The sequence below is a fragment of the Symphodus melops genome, assembly GCF_947650265.1.
Source record: "Symphodus melops genome assembly, chromosome: 18".
Classification (NCBI taxonomy): Eukaryota; Metazoa; Chordata; class Actinopteri; order Labriformes; family Labridae; genus Symphodus; species Symphodus melops.
The window spans coordinates 17,213,031-17,232,902 of record NC_136708.1 but is presented as its reverse complement, the minus strand read 5'-3'; the positions used below and the strand labels follow the sequence as shown (position 1 = coordinate 17,232,902).

The 19,872-nt window shown below is 41.1% G+C and overlaps 1 protein-coding gene across 3 annotated transcripts; it reads left to right on the top strand.

The window, feature by feature from the left end:
• Positions 1-888: 888 nt before the first annotated feature.
• cgnb (cingulin b) lies at positions 889-19,642 on the top strand. 3 transcript variants are annotated; one of them, XM_079367924.1, is made up of 21 exons: positions 889-1,109; positions 5,079-6,187; positions 6,281-6,375; positions 6,478-6,547; positions 9,234-9,331; positions 9,611-9,743; positions 9,834-10,037; positions 11,674-11,801; positions 12,528-12,554; positions 13,113-13,233; positions 13,487-13,699; positions 13,854-13,949; positions 14,339-14,596; positions 14,688-14,858; positions 15,527-15,688; positions 15,901-15,990; positions 16,107-16,190; positions 16,287-16,408; positions 16,541-16,649; positions 17,460-17,623; positions 18,464-19,642. In XM_079367924.1, the coding sequence occupies exons 2-21, from the start codon at positions 5,108-5,110 to the stop codon at positions 18,597-18,599; spliced, it is 3,561 nt and encodes a 1,186-aa protein (XP_079224050.1). In that variant the 5' UTR covers positions 889-1,109; positions 5,079-5,107; the 3' UTR covers positions 18,600-19,642. The 3 variants fall into 3 exon arrangements, with proteins under 3 accessions (XP_079224050.1, XP_079224049.1, XP_079224051.1); XM_079367923.1 differs by having other exon boundaries at positions 9,834-10,046; XM_079367925.1 differs by lacking the exon at positions 12,528-12,554 and having other exon boundaries at positions 9,834-10,046.
• Positions 19,643-19,872: the final 230 nt, after the last annotated feature.

Below are 19,872 nucleotides of genomic sequence, written 5' to 3'. Positions count from 1 at the left end.
TTCTGAAAGAGATCATGTACACAATGATGCTGAATATATAGTTACAAAACAAGGGGAAAGGGTTTAAATGTGTCTAATTTTCCTCTTAAGTTATTTAGAATAAAGATCATACCCAAATGTTGGGGTCCTATGCGATTTGATGACCATGTAAGCCACACTTTTTAAATTAAAAAGCAAAAAAGCTTATCCTGTATATCTTTAGAGTTGCATTAGCTGTAACTTTATGTTTATGTATTATAAGCCCCTTTCTGACAATTTTGAAAAAAATATTACTGTAGTTCGTTAAACTCATTGTCTTATGGCTTGGCATCAATAAATATGATCTCAAAATAATGGCAAACAATACCGATTAAAATATTTGATCAAAAGAATGACTAAATAATATATAAAAACGAAGTAGTTTTTCCAAAGTGTTTTCATCCTGTTATTTTGAGATGTTTTAATTTGATTATTAATTTGAGATACTGCGTCAAATATTTGAGAAACTTTATATCAAGATTAACTTTTGAGATGCATGATTTCAGAGATTATTTTTAGAGACTGGAAATACAAGATATCTTATTTTGAGATTGGCCTAACTCATTTTTTTTGACACATTTTTAGATATCCATTGTTTACATCACCACCTACTCATTTTGATACACGCCTTTAACATTTAGTATACCACTTACAGCCTATTTATTTTAAACAATACGTAGGCCCTATGTTAAATTATTTGCTATGTGAATGTTGTGTTGACGCACATTGTGTCCACAAGCACAGGTTGCACAAGTGTCTCATTATTTCCACTGGTATTCCACAGCCTACATTATATACGGATTAGGTACCATTGATAATGTCTTTCTGTATAAACGGGTCACACATTGGCTCTCTGTGCACATTGACGAGCCCGCTGTAGGCGCCGCCTTCCCGGGGACCCTCCCACCAATAGAGTCGGTCCTGAGGCGGGACGTTGACTGTCCGACGTGTTGGCAACAGGTTGCTCTGGTAGCGGGTCAGAAATTTCCTGATGAGTTACATCTCCCCATCCCACCGACAGTGAACGGAGCTCCTGCTGCTGGAGAGAAACTCCGAGGAGGGACATTTCTGGATTTGAATCATTTAAACAGGTGCAGTAGGCTAGACTAAGTATTTTCTCTTTAAGTAGCCTACTTTTGTATTTGTGGTGAAAGTACTGAGTGTCTGAACTGAAGCCTGCTGTGCTGAGCGGGCATTTTATACCTTTTGGACGAGCATCGATGGACACCTGTGGCTTCGAGGTTAAAATTTGCTTATTTTCGATAATAACCTAAAAACAAGCATCAATGAAAACGCTCATATGTTCGCTTTAAGGTGTGTTTGTGTGTGTTCGCTGCTGGGTATAATTGGATCTGGCTGCGCTGCGTAAAGAGGATATGAAGGGTTATTATAGCCATCAGGTAAAAGGCTTCAAAGAGGAGGCGACGGGGTCTCGAGGGCAGGTGTGCTCGTTGTTTACCTTGTTGCTTCCTCGGCTCGCGCTCGCGCTCGCACTGGCGCGTGTAAACACGAGCCGCTGGTGGTTTCGACTCACACCGATACTGACTGACCGGATAGGTGGGTGTGACGCAATTAATCCAGGAGCAGACAGGTGCGAGGGGTATAACTGCTGAGAAATAAACGACGTTTTGTAATTTATCGGCAAATCTATGAAATCAATATTACTACTGCCATGAAACATAATGCAGGCTTTGTTACATGTAGGCTACGTGGCTCAGTGACAAGGAGCCTAAGATAAGCCTCATTGGCAAACATTGTTTACGCTCAGGCGCTTTTGGAAGTTAAAAAAAAAAGTGAATTGCCTCAGAAATAATCCTTATATAAAGTTTATGCTCGGGGGCACACTTTCAGCATAGTCTGAGATGTTTATGTAAACACAGGCCACCTCTGATGAGGGACTAGAGAGACTGTGTTGTTGATATTTTACACAACCAGCACCTACATGTACATTGACAGAGCAGTTTAAGTGCACAGCCTTCGCTTAAAGTCTCTGAAGGTTAAAATGGAAGGTTTTTGTATAAAGTGCTTGTTACTTTTTTGTTGGAATCATCATGTGACGTTTACTTAGTGTGACAAAATGCATTTTTATTATCCCAGGCATATGATGAAGAACAATCTAACCAATGAGTTAAATAGAGGTTTGTTTCATGCGTGTTTAGAAGTAAATATCATGTCGAACTTATTTATTCTTTGGACTTGAAAGGGTTGAACAAGAATACAACTTATTTATTACCGGTAATGTATTATTTCAGAAACATTTCTACCGCATTAGAATTCCTTATCACTCAATTTGATGTTCCCTGACTCTGTTTTGCCACAAACAGCCAAATTAACAACAACATTTAAGAGATGAAAGCATGAAATCCCCCCTTGGAGGCTCGAAGCAGAAAGACTCGGTTTAGGATTGAAAAGTAAATTCATCATTTCATATTGTCCAAATTGTTTACTTCTCTGTTTTGCATTACAGAAAATCATTTCAGTAGATAAAACCTTAAAATATAGCCAAGCAAAAATAATTTCATCCAATACTGCAGACTTCTGTCAGAGTTGCTCATCTTCAGATACTCGAGGGCAAGAGACACAGTGGGAGAGAAAGTTGGAGTTCAGATGTGTGTTAGGAGGCAGAGTTGGTCGCAGGCTCGGATTAAGGCCTGAGGAAAAGAGAAAAAGGAGAAATGTCTGCTGGGTGATGAGAAAGGGAAGAGTGGCGGCAGATCAGCCTGTTTGGTGACATTCCTCTCTCGTGTTGACACAGCCATTCCTTGTGACAAGAGACAGAAGAGGTGAAGCAGTTGTCACGAAGTAGTGCACGACTACTGATTGTTAAACGTGTGCGACAACAAAGCCCAGCCTTTTGTTGAAATTAACCCAAGAAGCTGGTTTACACCTGGAAGCTCTACGTGTGACCAGAGGGCCAAAGTCATAGAAAACAATAAGAGCAGATTGTGTGATCAAAAACCTTCAGAAGTGATCAATTCTCTAACCTCCAGATCATCCTTTTCATGTCCAGTATGCATGGTGGTCAGCAAACCTGGTTGCTTGTTGTTATGCTGGGGATTTAGATTTGTTTTTGCAGTATTTTTAGTCTGTCTCCTTTAATTAGTCTGCTAACTTTCTTAGTAACTGCCTGGGTGGACAGTTTTCGCTGTATGTGTAGGCTTTGCAGTAACTGCTGCCCTAGTTCTCACTTTCCTTTTAATCTGTCCTTATTAATACAAATGCAAACCACGCGCAACGCCGAGTGTAAAGAGTACGTCTGGAATCCTAAGAATGTTTTTAGGAAAGACAAAGGCTGACTTTGATTCACCAATCGAAACCTCATTGCTAGTCAAGGCGCTCCGTGTTACACTGTAACCAGCCGGTAGTTACTTTTTAATTCACTTACATCTGTGGGAGCTGAAGGTTGAGGGCTGATGGTTGGATCTGTGAGGCAGCTTTAGTAGAGCTTAAATACTAGCGAAACACCACTGTTCTTAATGTTATACAATGAAAGCAGTGACAGCATTGTTTTAACATGATTCTACATTACTTCTTGCCACTTTCACATCCAGTGAAGAGAGGAGATACTCATTAGATAAACGACCTGCTACCAGGCGGGGAATACACAGCAGGCTTGTGCACACGTGTGTGTGTGTGTGTGTGTTTGTGCATAAGCTTGAGCCTGTGTGTGTGTGTGTCTGCATGGCTCAAAGTAAACAGTCTACGCCTGAATGACTCTACTCTGAAGTCTGGTGACTCAGGAGACTCTGGCAAAGGCAGAGAGAGCGAGAGAGGGGAGGCCCATTCCTGACATAGCCCCCAGTGTTTAATGGTCCACAGAGCCTGGACAATAAGAGGAGTATGCTCCTTCTCATCACCAAGCTCATTTCCAGAGCTTATGAGGTGGTCATATTGGAGTTACACTGCTAACTTGACAATGGAACGCTTTGATTCATTTGAATCCATCCAGAATATATACTGAATACATCCTCTTAAATATGAAATTAGAAAGGTTATGTCTTCGGTAGCATGGCAGAATTTCTGACAACGTACACCACCAATCGGTGATTAGGCATTACGGTTTTGATGTTAGTTGTGGTGGCATTCAAATTTGATGCAGTAGATAAGATTAAGTGTCATTTAAAGAGACAATTCAAGCATTTAATGTCATGCTTGGAGGAGTCACAAGTTATATATGTTAAAAAGTATGGTTAAAATTATTGCATTAAAGACGTACAGATAACACAATACAAGGTAGGGCCCAAGCTCCATAAACTGCTGGATCCTACACCTCCCATCTTGCAACAAAACAGCATTACATAGTGTGATCTGTATCTGTTTGCAAATGTGCCTGTCGTTCTTGCACAACTTTTCGAGTCTTGTCTGGGTAAATCATTTTTGTATTTTACATCCTTACAGACAGGAAGCTGCTGTAAATTTGGGGCAGCATAATTGATCCACTCTCTCTGTCTGTTTCCCTTCTCTTTGAACACTCCCTCTGGGGAACAAAAAGCCCCAACCTGTACAAAGAACGTCTTTGTACCAAAGTGGTATAATTGACATAAAAACAATACCATCCCTTCTGGCTGAGACAAAATCGAGCCTGGAGAGCAGCAAGAAGACATATCAGCTTCATCAAGACACACCAGCCATCTCATATGTTAGCCAAGTCCAGAGCAACTCCTCCTGGGAAGAAGTTGGAAATTTACACATAAGCCAACGAACCTTGTCAAGAAGCAGGTTAGCTTTCAGGGTTAAAGGTTGTTAAGCTTGTTTTAAAGGTCCCAGCAGATTGTTGTTGGGATAGAAGGCTGTCCACCAAAGGAGTCTGGTTCTATTGAGGTTTCAGCCTATTTAATGGAAGTTCTTTTCTTGCTGTTTCCAAGTCCTTGCTGATTGGTGGATAAAGTTTGTACTCTGATGATAATGTTTGTGCTGTGCGACATGTTAAGTTGTGAGATGTCTGGAATTTAGTGCAATATAACTTAAACTTGATGGACTGATCAACAACTGCTTTCTGAGCTTGTTCCACTGATTCACCTGATTTGCATTTCTGCTGTTTCCCCTCCCTGTCTGTTCAGGCTGCTCATACGGAAACCAGGAAGTCAACATGAGCAGTCTCTCCAGCGACAAGAAGCCTCTTGTAGATTATGGTGTACAAATCCGCTTCATCAAAGACCTTCATGACACGGGCGGAGGGTACCCTGACAAATCTAAAGGACCCAACACTGCAACTCCTCCTTCCAATAAGTATGGGGTGGCAGTGCGGGTTCAGGGAATTTCTGGGCATCCATACGTGGTCCTTAAAGATGGCGAGAAAGGGGACTCTTACGGGGTTCAGCTAAACACCAACAGCCCTACCTCAGGGCCACCTTCGCCAAGCAACAGCCTCCCGAAATTAAACAAAGAGCCCCTAGAAGTAGCAAACCCCTACAGCCCTGCTGTGAACACTACACCCTCCCCTGTTTCTGCAGCAGAAGAAGAGGATGGGGAGATTTTTGGGAGTCCTCTTAAAAGACCTCCAGGGGATGGTCAAGCCGGAACACAAGGGGAGGAGGAGGCTGGTGCCTGCAGAGACGGACAGGCAGAAAAGCCGAAAACAGAACTCAAAAAAACAAGCAGTGAAGTAGAGAAAAACACAGATAAGGAGGAGTATAACGAGGCAGGGCTTAAACGAGTCAAATTAAACGGTGTTGGGCCCAGAGGGTTTAAACAAACTGAGTCTGCTCTCACTGGATCTTTAGGGAAACAAGGGGCTAAAAAAGATCCCCCTTTAGAGTCAAAACCTCCAGCATCAACTTCTAAGGAGCCTGTCCAAGCGATCGACACAAACTCACTGGCTCCTATCAACAAGCTCATCAGTAAGTTCAACAGTGGAACACCAGGCGTCGCCCCACAGGCGAGAGGTCGCTCTGGAGCAAGGCAGCGTCTCAGGTTTGATGAACGCAGAAGGTCCAGAAGTCTTGATGCCAGAAAGGATCTTCAACCTGAGGATTCCCCACCCTCTCCAACTCTAAACCCCTACGCCATTCCTATGTCTTCCTCCTACAACCTGATGACATCATCTAGCCTGGGAAGGAGCCCTGCATCAGTTGCCAAGGTGACAGCCCTCGAGGCCCCTAAGCCCAGCTTTAAGTCACCAGGCAACTTTGTTGCCAAGGACACCTCTCCAGCGGTAGCAAAAAAGCCTGTAAGTACCAGTGATTATGAGATTATGAGTTATTTGCAGGGTTTAAATTGCCTCTTTGTTTTCTTTCCTACTTTGTTTACCTTCTATTTGCAGGAGATACCTCCAAGGAGCCAGAGTCAAAACACAGCAGTCATCAGCGGAGAGGATGCTCATGTTAAGGAAGCTATTTACAGCATCCTCAAAGATGGGTAAATTAACTACAAGCATTATAAAGTGGATGCCTACAATCAAAATAACCTCAAATATATGTGATTTTTTGTGTAATTCTCTGTGCACTGTTTCCTCATTAGTTCCAGTGAGAGTGAAGCCTCCCTCAAAAGAAAGGTCAACCTCATCTATGACACCACGGGCAGTTATAAGGTAAGAAAAATGCGTAAATGGTATACATATACACAATTATAAATATGAATTGTTTTACATGCATCTTTAGCTTGTGAGAGAACAGAAAAGTAATTGTGTTTTTCAACATTACTGATAAGAGCAGTTATATTTATTAAAACCTGGCATCATTTTAACTTTGAATTTAGTTGAACTAACACATGCTGCATTTCATTTGTGAAGTTCTAGTGACACAATGAAGTTGTTTTTTAACTTTCTTTATTTTGTCATTTGAACTTAAAGTTTCCAACTTGTCAAAAAGCTGTACAGGATAGTTCTGTTTCCATAAATACAGACGACAGTGTAAAAATAGAAAATAGCTCATAATCCAGTAGCTAAGCTTTTGCATTGTGTTTCAGACAAAAGGTTCCAACGTATTGTTTTCTGATGAACATCTTCTCAGCCGAGCAGTTATTTTAATGGAGCTAACAGATGGTAGGCAGGCTGTGCTCTTTTTCTGAGGACATGAAGTTTCTGTTTTATTCACTTTGTCTCTGATGAGCTTCTTTCTGGCCAATATTACATAGCCTGCTGAGTATGCCTCCTTCATTTGTGGTGCCATCTTTGCCCCCTTTGACACCTTATTAAAATGTTTTTATGAGCAAGAGAACACCACTTGTTTTACATTTGCATCCTTTTGCATAAATCTACATACAGATGTTATCCCTCTGTGTTGTTAGCTTCTTATATTACATGCATTTTTATTATGTATGACCCCTTGTTATGCACTTCGCAGTGTGTATGTGACGACGGCAGCCTGAGAATCATTTGCCCGTCCTGTCTCTTGGCAACGATGCACCTGCAGAGGAAGGCTGTTGAGGGCTCTGTGTGTGTTGAGGGTGCAGTCATTGAGAACCATCAATAATTGAGTTGGACTGGAACCCTGCACCAGCTGGGGGTTGTCTTGCCGGATGGGACAGATCCTTCTTAAAAAGGGTCCTGTTGAAATTTCTGTCTTTTTTTTTTCCCAAGGCGTTAACATGCTATCAGACTAAGCAGCAGATTTCTCTCTCAGAAGTCATTTCAGGCTCTTCAGCAGTGATAAAAGCTGCTTAAATATCCACAGCCAACATCAAACTACAAGGTTTTTTTCCCCTTTGCTTGAGGCTATGTCTTCTCCAGCTCTGGCTCCAAACCAAAAGATTCTTTTTGTTTATTTAGAACCAAAACATAACATCAGACAAGTATCAGAGGAGAGTGTGTTGTAAACAGCTCTGCCAAACACTGTTTTGGGGCATTTGCGATAAAAACGATGTCCCGATGAATCAACTGACACATGCTTAGCCTTTTATTCCCCAGTTATTTTGGGAGTACTGCGATTCTACAGGATGCACATTCCCCTGGTTAATGTCTCTCTTTATTTAAACGGATGCTTCGCAATTGGTTCAATGTGACGTTTTCATTGAATATATGTCAGTGGGAGAACTCTTGAGTTAATGCACTGACAACCTGTTTGTCCCCTGCTTTATTGAGGATCAGACGCTGCTTTGTGTAAAGAGTAAATACTTTACTATTTTGTGCCCAACCTTTTTGGCTTTGGACCTTTGACAAAAATCCACTACTGGTATGTCTTCCTATAAGTCGTGAATGTGCCCAACACATCTGTGACCAGTATATATATAAATATTGTTATTCCCTCTTAGCCTGGTTTGCATAGATTTGCAAATAAGGATAGCTATTTGGAGTTATCCCAGTACTAATAGTAAAGGTCCCATTCATTATTTTCTTAGATTTTTAGTGGACTAGTGGCTATAAATACCAAATCAGCTATTTGTTTAGATCAAGCTTTAATTGAATCTCCTTTGCATTATGTAATTACTTCATCCTCAAGTATTTGTGCTAAGACTACTAATGTTGGGCAGCAGAGACTCTTTCATTGGAGAAGATTAATACACATTAGGATAACGCTGATGTAATACAACTCAAAGTGCTCAAAAGAACTCATACATCCTCTCAATTATGTTGTCGTCTGTTAAGAGATGTTGTTGTCATCTCTTTGTAAGGAGCTGAAATGTCCCACATGAGGATTATCTACAAACTGTCCTGCAGGGAACATGAGCAAAGTGAAACAAATTTGTGCAAAATCCATCTTCAAAATCCATCACTGATAACAGAAATTTGAGGTCCCCTAAGGATCACAACTGTGCGGGATCCTCGCTTTGTCTCGCTCTCATTTTTGTGTGTGCGTGCGTGCCTTTAATGACTGTGTAGGAGGATAAGAGACGATTCATGGGCACGCTGTTCTTATGGCTTCTTTTTCGGTAAGGGAAAGGCTTGTCAAAAGGCACGCTGATGTGGGCGACGCAGCTCCGGCTCTGCTCCCCTGCAGCCTGTCAGGAAGACTTGTTAACGTGGGGAGATTGTCTTTTCTGACGATGTCTGAGCTCACTGGCGGGGGCCTGTTCTCCCCGAGATTTTTTGACTGTCAGAAAGTAGGGCAAGGAATCCAAGTAAGGGATATTTTTTTTTCCTTTTAAAGTCTCAGACAAGATAAAGCGAATAATGTTTCTGCAAGGTCGACATTGATGCTTTGTGGGAAAGTTTCCAGACGTCCTGTCCGTGTCTTTGTGCCGAAGATTCTCTTTTGCCGTGTCCCATTTCTCTCTTTCTCACCCTCAAACCCGAACATATTTAATTCTGTGTGCGTGTATGTGCGTTTTTCGTACAGAAAGGAAAATCAGATGAGAGCTTTAAAAAGAAGAACCTCGAGGAACTTCCAGAACAACTGAGACGCTGCAAGAAAGACCTGCAGCTGGCCCATGATGAGTACGTGCGTGCGTGCACTTAACAGAGAACAATTATCTTTCTGTTAATTCTTCTGGGGCTTTTCTGTTAAAGGATCCTTCAGTATCACTTGATTGATGGGCTTGCTGATGAGTTTGCAATATTGATTGTGTGTGTGTGTGTGTGTGTGTGTGTGTGTGTGTGTGTGTGTGTGTGTGTGTGTGTGTGTGTGTGTGTGTGTGTGTGTGTGTGTGTGTGTGTGTGTGTGTGTGTGTGTGTGTGTGTGTGTGTGTGTGTGTGTGTGTGTGTGTGTGTGTGTAGACTGGCCGAGGAGCGTATGGCCAGAGAGATTGTGGAGTCTCGTCTGCGTCTACAAGAAGATCAGCTGGCCGAGCTTCAGGAGGAGCTGAGGAGGGTTGAAGAAAACTCGCCTCACTCGGACTTGCTGAAGACGGTACACACACAGCACACACATATTTAAAGATCCCCCCCCCCTGGTTTCTTCTTGTCTATATATCTCACTATATGTGGAATTTTTCTGCAGGATGTGATGGCTCTACAGGCCGACCTGGCCGAAGCAGCCATGCTGCGTCAGCGTCAGGAGGAGATTCTACGGCAGCGCGAGCGGGAGCTTACTGCTCTTAAAGGGGCCCTGAAGGAGGAGGTGGAGTGCCATGACAAAGAGATGGAGGCGCTCAGGGAGCAGTACAGCCACGACATGGACGACCTGAGGAGGACCATGGAGCAGGTCACACAGGTGGCGGGAACTATCCTTTCCATTTTCTGCAACTCTCCAAAACTCAAACGTAGAAGCCTATAAGTTGAATTTGTAGTTTTGGAGTAGTTAAATATGGAAACAAGTAATAGTTCATTGAACATAAAATAAAAAGTAGGAATTAATAAGTTTAAATTTTGAGCTCTCATTGGGAAAGAGATGCGTACAACCTGGACTGGTCGCCAGTCAATCACAGGGCTGACACCTAGAGGAATTTGCTTGCTTGCACTTCTCACACTACAGGCCATTTCGAGTCACCAGTTAACCTAACGAGCATCTCCTCGGACTGTGGGAGGATCTAAGAAAACCCGGAGAGAATCAAGGCATTCATAGGGAGAACAGAAGGTCCCTGTCTTACCAGGGCCTTCTTACTGTTGGTGCCCCTGATGTCACAGAGCAAACACTTGAGATACAAAAAAAAAAAACTGTCGGAAGAGCACACAGCTTTACAGCTCTAATTTATCAGTCAACAAAATCCGTTCCAGTCTTTCTGTCATTTTATCAAGTGCTATCAAGACTTTTACTACAGAACAACCTAAAACCAGATGCTGCAGATCATAAATGAACCCCAACATTCTGCACAGAAATTGAATGAAAAGTGGATGCAAGCTAATGACAATTTGGTTGTTTCAAGTTCAGCAATTTGCTCCTCACAATTTTGTCTGTAAGTAAACTTTAAGTAAAAAACACATTTTCTTTTTTTCTTTTTTTTTCCTGTGGGGCTTTGAGAACACCTTTGATGGCAACAGCCAAACCTGTAATGAAGCAATAACAGTGTTGTTTCTCAAGAGACTCTGGAGACAGTTTTTTTTTTTTTTTTTTAATGACATCAAAGTCATTGGTAAGATAGCTAAATAAAATTCTCAGTACAAGTGTCGCAGTGGCACCGTCAGGTCCTACCTGTCAGGCAGTTTGTTCACCCTGCATGCTTTATTAAGCGATATTTCACTTTGCTTTGATGTTGCACTCGCTCCATTATGCACCCAGGCTTTGTCTTGTCATTCAGTTTTATGTGTAAGTATGCAGTGAGTGTTCAAACACTGAGTCAGGGTATCATCAGGTCAGGCTAAGCTGTGTGTGCACACTCAGAAAAGAGAATTTTGCTCCTTGTGATTGCAAAACTTTTCGGCTCTGTTGAAGAGTTTCACCGCGATTTTTTTTTTCTAACACAGTCCTGTAGGATGTGGTCTAAAGGAAATTGTGGTGTAGAGGAATTTTGAAGCGTATCGGTATATACAGGAATAGATCATTATGCAGAATTTGGAAACAGTAGCAGCGGTGTCAGGAATAAAAGTATCATGCAGCCAGAGAGCAGGAGATAAGCAGACAGGTTGGCAGCTGTGTTTGATGTGGTGATTTATTTGGCGGGAGGAGGATTAAAGTAGTGGGATTGCTTTTTGGGTTGCTGTTTTTTTTTTTATATTGTATGGCGTTATTTCTCTCCTACACACACACACGCGCGTATAGTTACTTTATAATCAAAGGAAGAACAGCAGATATATATACTTTCATACTTTTTTTGCTTATACCTTCATCAGTGGTTTTAAACCTTTGATAACATTCTCTCTCTATAGCTATATATATATATCTTGTCTGTATGTGTTTTCAGACCCAAGAGCAGATAGAGGAAGAGAGGGATAGAGTGAACGCCTCCATCTGTACGCTGGAGGAGGAGCTGGAGAGCTGCAGAGACCAGGGAGAGAACTGGAGGACCCAGCTGGAAGCCACCACAAAGGAGTCAGTACTGCTACTATAAATGTTGATATAGAATGAATAATGACAGATGATGGCCAATAATAAATATCAACTACAGCCAAGGATTTCAGACACTTCTGTCGGGTAAATGATATAAGAGAAATATTTTTACTTTTGTGCATACAAAGCTGCATCTCTGTTGCATTTTGTGACTTTTTGAATGGATGCTTCTCACCTCAGAAGCCTCTTTAAACACAAATCATTCATTAGCCGGGGAAACGCATACCGTATTATCCAAGTGTTGAACTTCAAAGGTTTATAAACAGTTGAAGCAGAAAGCAACGTTCAAAGACCATGAATACGTGGGAAAATCAATGTTTCTTTGAAAGAAGAAGCCTTTGTTTCTAAGCTCACATGCTGGACTTAGGTAATAAGGGTTCGAGACGTTGACTTGCCAGCACATGAGCAGCAGGACTTTTGTATGTCATGAAACAGTTTTATATGCGCAGCTTCTCTTTGTTTTCAAATTCCAGTTGTAGCAAATAAGGCTCAGAAAGCATCAAACACTGTGCCATATTAGATATGTTTTACAATGAGGGAAGTCAGATCAAAGCGGATATGCCGACAACTGTAAAGTCTGTTAACTTGAATCTATGTGGAATTCCTGAACTTCTTTTTTTTCTCTTTTTTTCAAGACATGCAGTATGACATTTCTCTTGAGTTATTTTTAATGCATGCACTCTTTCACTTGACTCTCTCATTTGGCAGGAGCAGGAAGCAAGTCGGCGGGCGAATGTGAGGGAGAAAATCAATCTCACTGTTTTTTTGTTTTTTTGTGGGTTTGAGTAGCTTTAGATTAGTTTTCAATCAGCAGCTTTCAGATGCTTTTCCTGAAATTCACTCCGAAAGCTCACACATCAGAGTGGATTTCGGATCTGATGAATTCTCTTTCGTTCATGAGATCTGTGAGCTCCTACTTATGGAAATCCAGTGAATATCAACCCAATCATCAGCCAATCAACCATTAGAAAACTTGACTTCATTGATTGTGTCTTAATGAATTATCTTGTCTTTTTTCTTCATCATTCACAACTTATTTTATACTTTGATTCTATAAACAGAATTTAAGAATATACTAACAGCTTCAATCCCACTGTGAAAGTCTGTGTTAATATGAGACAGAAGGTGATGATTTGTTCTGGTTGAGTGCAGTAGTTTGACTCCCTTATGCTTGATTTGTTGTCAGTCTTTGCTGTCTCTGGTGTGTAATGATGGCCTTGCAGTGAGTGTGTGCAGCTTGTGGAGCTTTCTGTTACCACTGTGTTTTCTTTAACGGGTCCTTTCTTTCCACAGGCTGCTGAAATCCCGTCTGGAGAAAGACGATTTTGAGAGCGAGCTGAAGGATCTTCAGGATTCACTGCTCAGCATGAAGAAACAGATGCCTGCTTCTGACGATAACGACCCTTTCGCCGAGGTAATTCACATGTCAGGCTGGAGGCAGATTAAGCTGGTTGTGTGGGTGAAAAACAGGCTCATCTCCTCTGTTTTACACTGTTTTGTGTTTTTAAGTCTTGCGTGTTTCCTGATAATTTCATTCATTTTTTTCCTGCATACACATAAATGCACCCCTCACAAACCCCCATTCTCCTACCAAGTCATTATTATGCACCCTGGCACATTTGTGTTACTCACTTCCACAATATTCATCGCTGATTGCTTATCCCTAGGAGCTCAGGCGTTGCCATGATGATCTGAAGAGGGCTCGCACCGATCTGGACAAACAAAAGAGCCAGTTGGATGAGAAGAGAGAGGCACTCGACGCCCTCAAGAGATCGAGCGAAGGGAAGGAGGCCGAGCTTCTGTCTGAGATCAGCAAGTTGAAGGAGCAGTCGCAGAAAGACAAAGACGAGCTGGAAAAGGCGCTGGAGAAGTTGAAGGAGGTGAGGCGGACATCTTTAAAGCAGTTCACAAAAGCAGATGACACGCAAAGAAATACATTTGTAATGGACACAATTAATGCAATTTAAAGCGATTAAAGCTTTTATAGAGGTGATGTTTGCACAGTTGATAAATTCTGAATCTTCCTCTCGACAGTCATCAGTTACATCGTCAGGAAAGACTGTGGTGGACGGCACCAACGTGGAGCTCCAAGAAGCAAACGCTCGCCTCAGAGAGAGGCTGGCTCGCATGGTACCACATCACAACATTAAACACAGATGTTCACACACACAGACACACGCATGCAAAATTAGAATAATAGACGTACTGTATCAGAACGAAAGAAATAACGTCCCACGCAGAGTCTCTTTCAAACCCCAGAGATGTGACATAAATGAAAAAGAAACACTCAAACATGTAAGCCTGGGAAATAATCCCTGAGAGATACATTTGTATAAAATGGGCTTTTGTTCCTTTGGAAGAGCGACATCTTACAGAAGGTTTAGGAGCTGTAATCTTGTTGCTGTAGATGCAAAGCTGTAAAATAAATATATGCCAATGGTACCAAATAAAAAAGCTTGATGATTATAAAAGCTGCTTTGTGACCAATGTTTATCTTTGGTAACTTTCTCATTCTCCAGACACGGCTTCACTCCAGCGTGTCCCACAGCTCAGACACTGAAGAGGCGGTTGAAGCTCTGGAGGATGAGAACCGCTCCCTGAAGTCTCAGCTGGAGGAGGCTAAGAGAGGAGCAACCTGGCTGTCTAAAGAGAGGGACGATCTGACCCAGAGGCTGGAGGAAAGAGACCTGGAGAGGGACGCCCTCAGGAGGGGAAAGAGCGACCTGGAAGAGCAGAAGAGGCTGCTGGATCGAGCGCTGGAGAAGATCAGCAAAGAGGTGTGTGGGTGTGTGTGTGTTTAAGTCAAAGCTTTGTCTTAGCTGACTCAGAGAGATAATCCAATCCACAACCCTTTCTCTCCACGGTCAGATGGAGGTGATGATGGGAGATTCTCGTCAGTCTGTTGCCACCCTGCAAACACAGCTTGATGACTACAGGGAGCGCTCCCGGAAGGACCTGCTGGAAGCTCAGCGAAACAGCAAGGATAGACTAGCTGAGCTGCAGAGAGCCCAGAGCAACCTCAAGGTCCAGCTGGAGGAGGTGAGGACGAATGGGTTAAAAATAGAAAGGATAATAAGCAAGAATAGGAACCGGCAAGAGCAAAACAAAACCTTGAACTTCTTCAACATTGTTAAGAATTTGATTTATAATTTTCTTAAGTTTTGTGAAATTCCTGGATCGTTTCAGCAATAAAACCAAACTACTAGCTTGATTTCTTTAACATTTTTAGCCTTTTTATGGAGTCAGTCTTTGAACTGAGCGACACCTTCTAAGGAAACCTGCAGTTCCTTTAATGTCCACTTGAGGCTAGCTGCAGAAGCAATAAAACAATATTTTTAGTGTTTTTTTATACAATGCATATTGTGACCTTTAGGTTTATTTTAGATGAAAAAGATACAGATTACTCAGTTGTTGTAGAATCATACTGTAGATGTGCAAATTCCTATTTTTGAGAAGACATCCTGTCAATTTTCAATACAAATCAGCTAAGTTGTGTCTGAAAGCCTGTCCTATCTAATAAAGACAAAAGTGGCCCAAAGAAATCAGATAATTAGGACTAAATTTGACATTGCAGTATAAATATGAGTGCATGTTTTTTTCACAAACAATATTAGCCCATTTTACTTTCTTTTTACAAACCACAAAAAAGTAGAAGACAAACGCTGCATAAAAAATGAACAGACTTCTCTTCTCGATCTTGTTTACAGGTTTCACGTCTGAAGAAGGACCTGCTGGTTTGCAGCGAAGAGAGAGACAGTGCGCAGTTAGAGAGAGACCTCCTCAACAACCGTCTCAAACACTTTGAGAGTGAACTAGAATCAGAGAAGAGCACCTACACTGACCGCACTCGAGAAATTCGAGGTCTGGAGGTGAGGCTGAAAGGTCAAAGCTCATGAACTGGGGAATCTTAAATTGCATGGTCGTAAACTGGGATTATGTGATGTGTCAGCAAACTGAATCAAGGATTCTTAATGTTTTACTGATGGAGTGATCAAGTTGCTTTGAGTATAGATGGACTGAGCTAATAAAAGGAATGTTACACACTGTGTATTTGTCTATTAATGTGTACATATTTTTAAAGGATAAAATTAAGTCACTGGAGATTGAACTAGACGAAGAGAGGAGCAGTGTGGAGCTTCTGAATGATCGCATCACACGTAGCAGAGATCAGGTGACAGATATTTGCATAATTGCAAATTAGCAGCCGGAATTTCTACATACATCTGACAACAGTTCTACTTCCTCTGCCTCTTAACACCTGTCTTCTTTCTCACCTTCTCCTGTCAGGTGGACCAACTTCGGTCAGAGCTGATGCAAGAGCGTTCAGCAAGACATGATCTGGAAATGGACAAGAGTGCACTTGAAAGACAGGTAAAATTCAATTATTCAAATCCTTCACATGTGCACACATTTTAACAATAAAGTCATGATACCAGTAGTTAATTTACATTAATTTCCCATTCCCAGCTAAAAGAGTTGAGGTCTCGAGTAGCAGACTTGGAGGGACAGACTCGGCCCTCAACAGGATCAACAACCCTGCTGGAAAGCAAAATCCAGGGCTTGGAGGAGAGACTACGCAGTGAGGAAAGGTAGGATGTTTTTTCAACATATGGAGGACCCAGCCATTATCAATCCATAAAATAACTGGTCTTAAGACTAACTCACAGACTTTGTAAGGGGCTGTATGTTGTGTGAGTTCAGATTTATTTTTTTCCATACAGAGAGAAGGCGAGCATCCAGGCATCACAGCGACGAACGGAGAGGAAACTTAAAGAACTTAACGCCACGTTAGACCAGGAGAGAACTCAGCATGTTGAACAGAGAGATCAGGTAAATAAACAAATTTGAATAGAAAGTGACTCAAGGGGTTTGTTTTGATGTTTGCTGGTTAAACAAAAAATGCTAACACTCAAACTAAATCTTTCCATTTGAAGGGAAAGTTCAACCTGTATCTGCTTTCATGCTGAGTTAAATGACACGATTGATAAGCCTCTGTGTATATCTCTGGAATATTTAATTTGGCATACACTTTTGTTCAAAGACTCAACAAATGCGTCAAATATTTTAGAAAGAGCTGGAATATTCTAAAATCTACTTTAAGACTTTAAGGCTTTTTGATTGACATTCAATGCTACAGCTAACAGCCAGAAAGACTGAAAAAAAGGTGAACAGTTAGCCTGGCTGTGTCCAAGGATAACAAATCCACCTCATAGCACCTTCAAAGCTCACTAATAAACAAGTTATACTTTGTAGTAAAAATGTGTTTAAAAAAATAACAATAAGGGGATTTTAGCAGCCAGTCTAGGTGTTCTTTTTAGCTATGCTAAGCTAACCAGCTGTTGAATGTGGCTGCTAACATGTCATATTTACATTTTAAATCTTCTCTAATAATTTTATTTTTCTTAATTCTCTTACCGTATCTGCATTGCTCCCGACCCAACCCTACTTGTTTATCAGAATATACCCTGACCTCCCTTGCTCTCTCATCTTCCTTCTGCCTCAAACTTTTTTACGGAGCTGTAACTATTCCGAGTCAAAAACCCTTTGAGAACTCCTTTCTGCTTTATGATCCCCTGTGGCCTGTGAATGACCTCCTGTGATCCCCTCTAACCCCCTGCCTCTCCCTGTCTCCGACCTCAGCTGTCTCTGCGTGTGAAGGCCTTGAAGCGGCAGGTGGACGAAAGCGAGGGAGAGGTGGAGCGCCTGGAAGGAGTGCGCAGGAAGGTCCTCCGGGATTTGGAGGAGCAGCAGGAGCTCCAGGAGGCACTACATGCCAAAGTGACAGCCCTGGAGACCGAACTAAGGTGGGATTTAAGTTATCTGACACATTTATGCAGAGGACATTTTGTTTTGACGTCATCCTTAGGGTGGGAAGCTCAATGCTGTCAAAACATGGTGCTGCTGTGTTTCAGGTTGAATGATTTTCAGTAAAACAAGAAATCATTTAACTTTAGGTCAATCAACAACAAAAAACAACAATGTTAAACTATGAAAGGACACTGTTACCTATTACTAGGGGAAATAGCATATTTAGTAAGGGTAAAAAGTACATCAAATGTTCGCATTTAAACAACTTCCTCGCTAACGTCATTATTTGATAGCTTAAGATGATACAATAGGAAAGCTCCAGTAATGCTTCACTTAAGTGAACCAAAAGAATACTTGTTAAAAGTATGTTTCTGACATGCCTTCACTATGAATCTTTATTTTCTTATTTTATAGTGTGACACTACACGGTAATGTTAGCTAGCCAGTGGTTAAACTCTAATGTTAGCTTCATCTTCAGGTAGTGAATGAGTTTTCCAATATGTTAATTAACCATGAAATATCTCCCTCCAGGTTAATGATGGAGCAGAAACACACAGCAGTATGACAATACTTAGGCTAAGCACACCCACAGCATGGCATTAAAGGATAATGTTTTGAAGAGTGTTCATTGTCTCCTGTTGAGAAAATAATGTCCCAAAAGCCTTCTTATATTTGAGCATTTTACTGTTGTCTTTCCAGACCAACACCATGTGTCTTTCTGACACTAGGTGGCACCCTATAGTAGCTAACTGGACACATGCTGCATTCACTAAGCAGCAATGTTTTAAAGTAGAGGGACTGAGTGTTTGGATTTTCTTTTCTTTTTTTTATCTTAGGAGGAAGTCTCAGCACCAGACACATCGCGCAGCTCTGGGCTCCACTACTCTAAGTTCTGAGGATGAGGAAGGATTGTATGAAACTAACATTACCTCCATCCTTAACGAGAGCCGACTACAGACCAGCAACTGCTGAAGGAAGATCAACGAAAATAATTTATTTTCTCTCCAATACTCGTATGGTTTGGTTAGAAAAGGAACTCAGGGCGTCAGGATGGACCTGCTTGCGTGAAGAGCTCAGTTGCCATGCACTAGAAGTTTGCCTTAGAGTTGTTGTGGGTTTTATTTTCAGTACAGCAGTCCTACAGAGACAGGTTGTCAAGATAATTACATTGCATTTTTGAGCCTTCTGCTGTGATTACATTTGCTTCAATACTGTCATGTTTTATCCGTTTTGAAGTGTCCTGTTTTTCTTCTTCTGTTGAAAGAACATTTACATTCACATTTGAACTTGAATCATCCTTTTTAAAATGCTCTTTTCTGTGTGCTCTTTACATTAAATACTACATTAACAATATACTACTGTGATAGCAGGTTACCGTTGCATGGTTTATGGGTCATGCAGAAAACAAATACAAACTACTTTAAACCAAAAATTACATTTTCCTATTGTTCAAGTCTTTTACATGTTTGGTCATGCATGATAAGTTAAATATGTAAGTGTTGTTTGCATCTCAAAGTGTTTCTTTGTGTATTGAAGTGATGTTATCTTTTATTTTATTTTTTACTTTAGTGTGATAACGATGGGCCATTCAAAGTGAGCCTAACACTGTAGTAGCATACTAGCTACTTGAGACAATCAAATGTGTGCAGTAAACATCGTCTGACATGAACCTTCACCGTGAAACATTTTTTACTTCAACCACTTCTTCCTCCTCTGCTTTGGTAAATGGTTTTACTCAACTTGATACATGTGCATGTTTTTGCCTCAAAACGCACGTTTTCTTCAAACGCCTTAATATGAGTTGTCTTTATTTTCACTTCATGTTGTCTCCGCATGTGTTCTGACTAAATGCAGCTGCTGTAATGTTGAAACATGTTATTTTTTACACTATATCTCGTGTACATTCCTATGGAAAGAATCATTAGCATTTGAAAAATCAGATTGTCAGATTTCCAAACGTGTTTGACACATATTTTAAGAAATTTTTGATGTACAATAAAGAGAGGTATATTGTATTTGTCTATGCTTTTAAAACATGCATCACTGACAGCAGATATAATACATGAGGAAGAGGGATGACACAAAGTTATTCAAAAAAATAGTTGAAACGTGTCATTTTAAATTAGCGATTAAAGAAGAATATACTAAAACATATTCAGGTTTGTAGATCAAAGGTTCTTGGTAGGTGAGTATAATGAAGGACAAGAGCTCTGGCAGGGTCCAGTCATTTTAGAAAACAAAATGA

Coding starts and splice junctions, on each gene's coding strand:
- cgnb (XM_079367923.1), top strand. CDS start 5,108: ATGAGCAGTCTCTCCAGCGACAAGAAGCCTCTTGTAGATTATGGTGTA. Junction 16,409..16,540: donor AGACTACGCAGTGAGGAAAG/GTAGGATGTTTT, acceptor TTTTCCATACAG/AGAGAAGGCGAGCATCCAGG. Junction 16,650..17,459: donor ATGTTGAACAGAGAGATCAG/GTAAATAAACAA, acceptor CTCCGACCTCAG/CTGTCTCTGCGTGTGAAGGC.